Raw genomic sequence first — 10,543 nt, forward strand, 5'->3', positions numbered from 1 at the left:
ACACTCCACAGAAAACAGGCGAGGCACAGAAAACAGGTACAGAGTACTGTTCCCAATTTGCAGCGGGGAAACTGAGGGCACTGAAAGACTATCTTAGGACCCTAACACTGAAAAACAGGCACCCTGAAGGGGCCTCAACTGATGATGGGGCTTAGAGAAATGCTGGGCACCAGTCTTTAGAAAAGAATGTGATAATAGGGCTCAGTGTTGAAGGAAGACTACTGCCCAGCTTTCCACGTGCATACTGGCTGCTTGGGTCAGGTCAAGGAGGAAAGCCAGAGAGCAGCCCCTGGACAGAGGCTGATGAGGGGACTCTCACCAGGATGAGGCGCTCGTGTCTGTCTGTTGGCACAGTAACGTGGCACAGCCTGAGGCATCAGAGAGTGGACACGCAGCTGTCCAGTACCATCTGATCCAAGAGGCACTGCACTTCCCAGACCAGCCGATGGTGGTTGAGACCCAGGCATGGGAAAGTTGTTTTAAAGTTCGAAACTGTGGTGAAGGGGGCAAAACTTACATGTTTTTGCTTGAATAGGAGCTACTTAGTCAACAAAAACCAGGAGGATGCAGGTCAATCAGACAGACAACCAGGGAATTCTGTTTCTTACAGGGTGGGGCCCAATGTTACTCTAAAACCTGGCTCTCTACCACCAACTTATACCACGTCGCCATTAGCATTCTAGTAAGACGGAGAGACTAGCAAACAAGGGGCCACAGGACAAACGAGTGTCCCAGGCACTCGGCACTCGTTCCAGACACATTCACTGGGGGCTGCTGTGGGCGGGGTGCCCAGCAGGCCGCCTGCGAGAGCAGGAGGAGCAGGGCTCTGCAGGCAGACGGACGTGGGTTCAACCCCAGCTCCGCGCCCACCAGTTATGGGACTTCGGCAAGTTACTTAATCTCCGTGGGTCTCAGTTTCCCGTTTGCAAAATGGAACTAAAAACCTCCTAGAATGATATGTGGGATGTGTCACCTATTAAAAAGAAGATATACCGGAAGCACAGGAAGCACATGAGACAGGCCTGTGGAGATGAAGGAAGAGGGAACTCTTGGGCACAGGGCCGACTCGCATCAATGAGCCCGATGCTTTCCTCCAGCTACCACATGCTTCCTAGGTCCTAGGGGCCACAGAAGGTACTGGAGGGAAAACTCCAGTTCAGACGAGACTGAGAGAAGACACCAAGAGGCCTCTGGGGCACACAGGATGCTCCTGCAGGAGGTCACAGCATGAAGTTTGAGCAACAGAGCCTTGGAGGCGAGGCGGGGCTGGAAAGCATTGGGAAGAGCAAGGGGTTTTTGTGGAGATGGTGGGAGAGCAAGCCAGGCTCGGTCAGGTGGAGTGGGAACAGGGGGTGTGAGAATGCCAGGCCAAGCGATGTCAAGCCAGATGTTCTGGGGGAAAGGGGAATGGGAGCTGCTGGAGGTTTCTGGAGCAGCAGGGTGTTTGAGGAGGCGTTTTAGAAGATGAATCCTGAAGTGGTGTAGGATGAACTAGGAGGGAGAGGCTAAGCAGGAAGAGGGACAGCCCCAGCCTGAACTTGTGGGCGCGGTAAGGAGGTGGCCAATTCCAGAGTCCATCAGGCTGGTGAGGGCAAGGGAGAAACACAAGCTGGACTCCAGAAGGGTCTGGGGAGGCGGAGGCAGGTTTAGGGTGCTCTGCAGGGAAACGCCAGAGGCAGGAGAGCACAGAGTAAGGACGCCAAAATCTGGGGGCAGAAGAGAGAGTGGAGGCCTACAGGTGGACTACAGTGACAAGCGTTTCGGGGTTCAAGGAGGACAGGCCCCAAGGACAGGCCAAAGGGGTTAAGGATGGCAAGGTCATCAGTAAGCTACGAGAGCACACGGTACAAGGCGGTTAGGGACATGGGTGTGTTTCCAGGGTGGGCTGCAATTAAGGACCTGTTTTGGCGAGGTGAAGGGCAGCTGTGCAGAGAGGCGGGGAGAAACATAAATCAGCGAGATGCTGATGGAGGGAAAACAGCGCCCCTAGAGAGAGGACTACCAGCTCTTCAAACTGACAAGATTTATATTTAGGGTCAGAAGAGCCGGTATGGGGGAGTACAGAGCAGACCAGGGAAGGCGCTGATGGAACAGCGCAGGCAGTGCTGGGCAGAGGGAGAGCACCCCGCCCTCCGCAGAGCCACAGGCTAATGGCTTCACTCACCTTCCCCTGGCCCTCCTCCTTCCAAGGGGGCCCTACAGCCCAACCAGAAATTATCCTGGGATCATAGCCATGCTTCACCTTAACTATCTGTGAACCCATGGGAGCCCCCAGCTAGCCTGGAAGCGCCTGGTAGGGCTGTGCCTCACACCTGGATCAACAGAACACCTGGTGCAGAGCTTCACTTAAGAACAGGTGTAAAGAGGGCCAGCCCCGTGGCTTAGCGGTTAAGTGCGCTCGCGCTCTGCTGCTGGCGCCCCGGGTTCGGATCCCGGGCGCGCACCGACGCACCGCTTCTCCGGCCACGCTGAGGCCACGTCCCACATACAGCAACTAGAAGGATGTGCAGCTGTGACAAACAACTATCTACTGGGGCTTTGGGGGAAAAAAATAAAATTATAAACAAAAAAGAACAGGTGTAAAGAAATGTTTACATAATTACCCAGAGGAAGAAAACCTGGCATGCCTTCATTCAACAAACGTATAGGGAAATGAACAGGAAAAAGCACAGAAGTCAGGGACCTGAACTTGTCAGAGGCCAGAAGATCCAGGCTACCAGTCTCTAACAGCTCCTCATTCAATTTGCTCCCATCCCCACCCCACACAGAGAAGAAAAGCCACCTGTGATGGCACTGGGTGGCGCAAGTCTCTGGTCCCTGCTTCACGGGTTTACCTGACGTTTCCTGGCTGCTGGGCACAGGGTCAGGAGCGCTGAGCCAGAGGCCTGTGCCTGCTCTCATTGGGCACCCTGGCTAATGTGCAGACAGACAGCGAACAGACCCACAGACATCTGTGGACCGTGACTGGTGCCGAGGGGAAGACACACTGCTATGGGGGAGGGCTACCTATGACACGTGACCAGCAAAGGCCTCTGGGAAGAATGACAGGGAAGAGTGCTTCAGGAAGAAGAAACAGCCAGTGGAGACACCCTAAGGACAGAGAGAGCCTGGACTATGGGAGGAACAGAAAAGCAGCAAGTATGGCTGCAGTGTGGGTGCCAGGGAGAACAGGAGGTGGGAAAGGCTGGCAGGCACCTGACCAGCAAGGCTTCCTAGCAAGGAATGTGGATTTTATTCCAAGAGGTTCTAAGAAGGTCAATCACATGACCTGATTCAGGTTTGCACACCTTACCTGACAGCAGCAATCACTGCCTTCCTCTAAACCTAATCCTTCATCAGTAAAATAAGAATCCTTTTTCCTTGAGCAGATAAGCACCAACATATTAGAAAGCACTTAATAAACTCTAAAGCACTCAATAAACATTATCTATTGTCATCATCAAAGTTCAAATTAGGGCTAGTGTCAAAATTTGATAAATGTAAAAAAGATTCCCCGGGGCCGGCCTGGTGGTGTAGGGGTTAAATTCGCACCATCAGGATCCTGGGCGTGGACCTACACTGCTCATCAAGCCACACTGAGGCGGCATCCCACATAGAGCAACCAGAAAGATGTACAACTAAGACATACAACTATCTACTGGGGCTTTGGGGAGAAAAAAGGAGGAAGACTGACAAGAGACATTAGCTCAGGGCCAATCTTCCTCAAAAAAAAAAAAAAAGATTCCCCAAAAAACTGGGAGCACTTTCTCATTAAATGAGCCTGAGTTTCACCCCCACACACACACCCTAAACTGTAGCAACTGGCTATTAACAATAATACCCAACATCTGTAAGGTGCTTAATGGATTACAAAGCACTTTCATATCTGTTACAAGAACTTGTTAACTAATAACTGCTGGTCTTCAATGCTTTCAATTTAGAGACAGTGTTACAAATGGGCTAGTTCCTGACAAGAGTTAGCAGGTATGCATGTCTCTTTCCTTGGGTCAGCTGACGAGTCATGTCCACCTGCCTATCAGCTCTCCTAGGGTTTGGCATTCTTACTGCTGTGGGCTCTATTCCCGAATGTCCAAATCTGTTGGACGATTGAATGATGATAATAATTATAGGATCAACGAGTGCTTCTGATGCGCCAGGCACCGTTCTAAGTGTTTTACATGCTTAATCTTCACATTACACCAACATTTTTTATATTCCCTTTTCCAAATGAGGTGACTGAGGTGTGGAGACTATAAAAGCTTCGTCCAAGACACTCAGAAGAGTAAGAGCTGGAGCCAAGATTTGAACACAGGATGATGTGACCCTGTGTCCTCACTCGTAATGTTGACGCTGTGCTACATAATTCTGGCAAAGTGCTTATCATACGGTGCTTGGTACAACACAGCTATTCAGCAATTAAAGGTAGCTGTTATTAGTAGGACACAGGTAGTTTCTAGTTCCCACGAGAGTGTCACCTCCAGGAGAGCAGCGACCTTGTTTGTCTGGGCGGTTGCTGCGCTCCCAGCACCTGGCCCAAAGCATATCTGACGGATGGATAAATGAATGGACTTCCCTCCCAGAGAGCAGGGCTGCCGGCGCACGGCTCTTCTATGCACGTCTGTGTCGCGCCACGAAAACTGCCCCTTAGGAAGAGCATCAGGCGGATCCGAGGACGCAGCAAGACGCCCGGAGACGTGCGGTCCCCTCTTTCACGGTTCAGGGGTGGCGGAAGCGGCTCCCCAGGGAAGGAAGGATGAGTCTGCGATGGCGCTGCAGGCGGGTCCGGGCTCCGGCGGGCTCTGCCCTGCACGCCGGCTGACACCGTCCGCCCCAGCGCCGGGACCGGGATCGGCGGGAGACAAAGACTCGCGGGGCCGCCGCACGGGCAGAGATGCTCGCTTCCCTCGCCCCCCTCGTCCCCCTCCCGGAGGGACCCAACGCGGCCGCGCATCGCCCGGCCTGGGAGCAGCGGTGCCGCAGGGCCCGAGCCCCAGGCCGAGCAGACAGACGCCGCAGCCCCGCCTGGTCGCCGCACGCAGAGGGTCGCTCGGGTGCGGGAGGCCGCGGGCCGCGACAGCCTGTCACCTTCAGGACCGCCCGCCCACTCGCCCGCCCGGATCCGCGGAGGCCCCTCAACGCGACACGCGCCGCCCGACTGGGCCTCCCCGCGCCTCGGCCTCCCCGCGGCGCCCGCCTCGCGCTCCCGCCCGCCCGGCCCGTACCTGTTGGGAGAGCGGCAAGAGCGGCGCCGCCATCTTCCCGCGGACTCGGGCTCTGAGCGCCAGGGGACGGGGGCGGGGCCGCGCGTGCGCGCTGGTGCGGGGGGCACGGTGCGCGCGCAGCCGGGCCTGGGAGGGGGCGGGGCCGAAGTAGGGCCGCGCACGCGCAGCCGAACCTTGTAGGGCGAGAGGCGAGGGCGGGGCCGCGCGCGCCCTTCCCGGGCAGGGAGGGGGCGGGGCGGGGCGGGGCGGGGGAGGGGCGCTGGCCCCCGGACCCTGCGGAGTGTCCGCCGTGCTTCCCAGCCCCCTGATCTCCGGCTCGCTGCCCGAATCGAACATGCTCTGTCGCCCCTCCAAGTCCTTGCCGATGCCGGGCTCTCTGCTAGGGATGCTGTTCCCGTCCCCGCGCACCTGACAGACGCACTATGGGGAGGCCGTCGTCCAACCTGCAGAGGGTCTGGACCCTCGCCTTGCCCAATGAGGCGTTTGTTCCTAGGATAGCAGTGTGTGTGTGTCTGTGTCAGAGCCATCGGGTCTGTGTCTATGTATGTTCGAATCTGGGTCTGCCCTCTTAGGGCTCTGGCTAAACTCTGTTGCGAGACTTAACCTTCTGTGCTGCAGCAGCACCCGCAACGCCTGGAATTATTTCCCAGCCGCCACCTTCTAGCTGTGTGACCTTGGCAGGTCACTTAAGTAGCTTCTCTGTGCCCCTAGTCCCCTCTTCTGAAAAGAGGGAACGGTAATACACATTTGCTACTGTTCCACCTCTGTGCCTCACACTGTGCCCTGCACAGAGCAAGCACCTGATGTTTGCTGGAGGGGCATTTATTTCTTTAGACACGTTTTGCCTTCCATTGCCTATGGACACCCATTTATCTGTGGCCAGTTTCCACAAACAAGGTGAGAAAGGAAGGTCCAGCTGGGCAGCTGACCACAGCAGCACAAGGTTTCTTCCGGGTGGGTGGGCCTCCCCTTACTTGGTCTCTTGTGATGGTGGCACAATGAGTCTGGCCATGCGCCGTTTCTCAGGCAGGCAAGCTAGACAGCCGGGCAATCTCAGGGGTGGGGCACAGCTTCCTGTCCACCTCATGCATTCTGGCATCTCAGGAGTTGCTGCTCCAGTGTCTTCAGCAACTTGGTATATACCTCATGCCATTCAGATGAGCACAGCGTGCTTTGTGGTTCATTTAACAACCATTCACCGGCCAAATGCTCCTTGAACACCCCTGGCCTCGGGACAGGTGCTCCAACGGTGGGCCAGGCAAATACATGCTCTACCCCCGTCAACAGCCTAGAGCAGGGGTCTCACCCTAGAGCCATATCAGAACTTCCCAGAAGGCTTGTTAGACACAGACTGGTTTCTGATTCTGATTTATAGATTGGGGTTGGTCCTGAGATTGCATTTCTAACAAATCCCCTGGAGACGCTGAAGCTGCTGGTTAGGCCCCCATTGTGAGAACCACTGGTCTAGAGGAAGGAAACAGACATCAAATAATCACACGGGGAGTCAGAGTGCTATCAACACTGACAGCTGATACACAGTCGTCCAAGGCTGTGACACGTGAAGGTTGAGCGTGCACGGGGTGACGGTGGGGGCTGGGGGAATCGCAGGCAGAGGGAGCTGAGGAGCAAAGAAGCATGGTGAGACTAAAGTTCTGGAGCTCAGGGAGCGAGACAGGGTCTCAAGACGAGGCCAGGTCACACATGGTCTTATGAGACACTCCTGTGTGAAAAGCAATGACCATTGACCCGGCCTTGTCTCGAGACCCTGTCCTGCTCTCTGAACTCCAAGGTCTCAGTCTCACAGTGGTCCTTCGCTTCTCAGTTCCCTGTGCGAAGAACAATGGGAAGCCACCAGAGGATTTTTTTTTTTTATAATTTTATTTATTTATTTCTTTTTCCCCAAAGCCCCAGTAGATAGTTGTATGTCGTAGTTGCACATCCTTCTCGCTGCTGTATGCGGGACACGGCCCCAGCATGGCCGGAGAAGCGGTGCATCGGTGCACGCCTGGGATCCGAACCCAGGCCGCCAGCAGCGGAGCGCGTGCACTTAACCGCTAAGCCACGGGGCCGGCCCCACCAGAGGATTTTGAACACGATCAGATCTGTGTTCTAGAACGGTGACTCTGGATGCAGTGGGCAAAGTGGACTGAGAGGGGATGGGTGGTGCAGGTGGGGATGAGGGAGGCTTTTCATAGCCTTGAGTGTTTTCCAAGTCCATGAACCATAAGGAAAAGAGAAGTCATTCTAGATATTTCAAACAGAAGACATTTGATACAGGAAATTGAGTACAAAAGTACAAAAGAAGAATGTAAGGTTACCTAAAGACTAGTAACTATAGGGAGCTATAGCCCCTCTAGGGCTAAAGGTCACAAGGGAAAAGGGTGTTACCCAAAACCTACAATCACTGGAACCTGAGTAGAAACCCGGAGGCCCGCTCTCACCAACCACCTCTATTTCTTTCTTTTTTGGTGAGGAAGATCAGCCCTGAGCTAACAACCATGCTAATCCTCCTCTTTTTTGCTGAGGAAGACCAGCTCTGAGCTAACATCTATTGCCAATCCTCCTCCTTTTTTTCCCCAAAGCCCCTCTAGATAGTTGTATGTCGTAGTTGCACATCCTTCTAGTTGCTGTATGTGGGACGCGGCTGCAGCATGGCCGGAGAAGCAGCGCACCAGCGCGTGCCCGGGATCCGAACCCAGGCCGCCAGCAGCGGAGCGCGCGCACCCAACCGCCAAGCCACGGGGCCAGCCCCACCCACTGCTATTTCTGTCATTGTGCCAAAGTCACGAAGATTGTTGTCACCACTGCCTAAGGCACTGGCAGAAGCCTGAACAAAATGGCCTCTCCTCTCCACCTGTCTTCCAACATCCTTCTGACAGAACATGACCGGAAACGTGACAGTGGGCAAGGGTGTCTGGGAAATGTCGTGTGCAGGCTTCCAGCCTTGCTGTCAGAGTCTACGGGGGCAATGACAACAGAGACTCTCCTGCATCATCTCGACTGGAAACAGAGGCTTGATGGTGACAGTCCTACTCGGCCAGCAGCATGGCCTGAGTGGCCTGGGATTCCCTCTACTACTGTGGCCACCACACTGGGCAGTGGTCAACCCTCCTGGGGCCTCTCTCACCAGAGTCCAAAGCTGTGCTGTCCAACACTGTGGCTACTTGCCACGTGTGGCTATGTAAGTTTAAATTTAATTACAATTAAATAAGATTAAAAATTCATTTCTCCATAGAAATGTACAACACCAAGAATGAACCCTAACGCAAACTGTGGACTCTACGATAATGACGTGTCAGTGTGGGTTCATCCACTGTGACAAATGGATCACTGTGGGTGCGATGTCAATAGTAGGGGAAGTTGTGCAGATGTGGGGATGGGGGGGGTATATGAGAACTCTCTCTACTTTCTGCTCAGTTTTGCTGTGACCCTAAAACCGCTCTAAAAAATAAAGTTTATTAATTTAAGAAAATTCATTCCCCAGTCCCACCAGCCACATTTCAAGGGCCCACCTGTGGCCAGTGGCTACTACATTGGCCAGTGCAGATGGGGAACATCTCCACCTTCACAGAAAGTTCTCCAGAACAGTGATGCTCCAGAAAATGAGCTGGTTTGACCTATCTTTGTACAGCTGTTTCCAGCATTTTCTCTCTAGGCCTGGCTCTGCTTCTTCCCTCATTAATTTCTCATCCTACTCGAAGATTAAAGAGGTAGGCAGTGTTTGAATCTCACTCCTGCATTGCAAAAGAGTGAGTCTGTACTATCTGAGACTGATAATCAACCCCTGATGAATGGTGAAGTCTCATGCAGCCATCAGCCAAAAAAGTCCAAGGTCAAAGGTCTGCCAACTTCAGCCAAAGCGAGAACAAAACTTGCCAGAACTTCACTTCCTGGGGTGACTTTTCACACTGATCACCTATCAATATGCCATACATAATTTCCAATTTATTCAGCTTATTTGTCACAGCACTGGATTCCTGATTCCTGGTGTCCTAAATTTGATTATTTCCAACACAAGTTGCCATGTGAAAACACATCTGTTCAAAAGTAAGGCTGCTATGTGTGACTTAAAAGAAAGCAAATTATTTGATTTAAAAGAAAAATAACTAGGGGCCGGCCCGGTGGCATAGTGGTTGAGTTCACGCACTCTGCTTCGGCGGCCCGGGGTTTGCAGGTTCAGATCCTGGGCGTGGACCTACGCACCACTTATCAAGCCACGCTGTGGTGGCGTCCCACACATAAAATAGAGGAAGACGGGCACGGATGTTAGCTCAGGGCCAATCTTCCTCAGGAAAAAAGAGGATGATTGGCAACGGAGGTTAGCTCAGGGCTAATCTTCCTCACACATAAAAAAAAGAAAAAGAAAAAAATTAAACTAAGTAATCACTATTTTCACCTGAGAAGATGAATTTCATTCCTCTCTCTTACAGAGAACTAATGGCCACAGAAGTGGGTCACAGAATGGGGGGAAAAGCATCAGCTTCTTTACATCACGTCACATGTCTGTGCACAAGGCCTGGGTTCCCCAAAATAATCAGCACGCCAGCAGAGCATACAAAACTTTTCCATGCCATCCATGTTGCGTAAAGATTTTGTAACCATGGGCCCTCCAGGACCAGTTCAACTGACCCCATCTTATCAACGGAGTAATTAAGAGTGGTTTTTCAGGAACTGAGACCCCTTGTCCAGTTCAGGCCAGTTGAGACCACCAAGCCATCAACTGGGCCTGCGCAAATGCACAATGAGTGACCTTTTGATGTCAAGGAGCTAAAAACTCCACCCTCAGATCGTGTCACACTGCCATTTTGTGAACATGCAGTCCTACGAAGAGGCATGAAGCTTGAGGACGCTTGCGCAGATCGTCACTTACCTTACTTCTCCTCACCTCCAATCATCTTCAGACCACTCTGCCCTTCATCCCATAAATTGTGCCCCAAGCCCTGGATCAGGGAGACAGATCTGAGGGCACACGTCCCGTCTCCCTGAAGATTGATGTCGCAGAATAAAGCTGATTTCTTTTCCCAAAAGCTGATGCCATAATTAATCAGCTTGTTTATGCACATAGGGTAGGAGAACCCCATTTGTATGGTAACAAATTTCATATTGGAAAAATTTCTCATATGTCATTAGTAATTTACCAGAAGAAATAAGGCATCATTTCTCCATTTTCCAAAATAGGTTTTACCAACTTTTATTTATTTATTACTATTTTTTTAATTTTATTTATTTATTTTTCCCCCAAAGCCCCAGTAGATAGTTGTATGTCATAGCTGCACATCCTTCTAGTTGCTGTATGTGGGACGCGGCCTCAGCATGCCCGGAGAAGCGGTGCGTCGGTGCGC

At 52.7% G+C, this 10,543-nt stretch overlaps 1 protein-coding gene across 11 annotated transcripts in view; it reads right to left on the reverse strand.

The window, feature by feature from the left end:
• EPS15L1 (epidermal growth factor receptor pathway substrate 15 like 1) overlaps positions 1-5,263 on the reverse strand; it is a 96,032-nt gene extending 90,769 nt beyond the window's left edge. For all 11 annotated transcript variants that reach the window (XR_009223124.1, XM_058563613.1, XM_058563611.1 and 8 more), the window contains exon 1: positions 5,202-5,263. Coding sequence is in view for 10 of the 11 variants with exons in the window: in XM_058563613.1 (XP_058419596.1) it covers positions 5,202-5,234 (33 nt within the window). In the remaining variant the exon portion in view is untranslated. The remainder of the gene's footprint in view (positions 1-5,201) is intronic.
• Positions 5,264-10,543: the final 5,280 nt, after the last annotated feature.

The sequence above is a fragment of the Diceros bicornis genome, chromosome 20 (assembly GCF_020826845.1).
Source record: "Diceros bicornis minor isolate mBicDic1 chromosome 20, mDicBic1.mat.cur, whole genome shotgun sequence".
Taxonomy (NCBI): domain Eukaryota; kingdom Metazoa; phylum Chordata; class Mammalia; order Perissodactyla; family Rhinocerotidae; genus Diceros; species Diceros bicornis.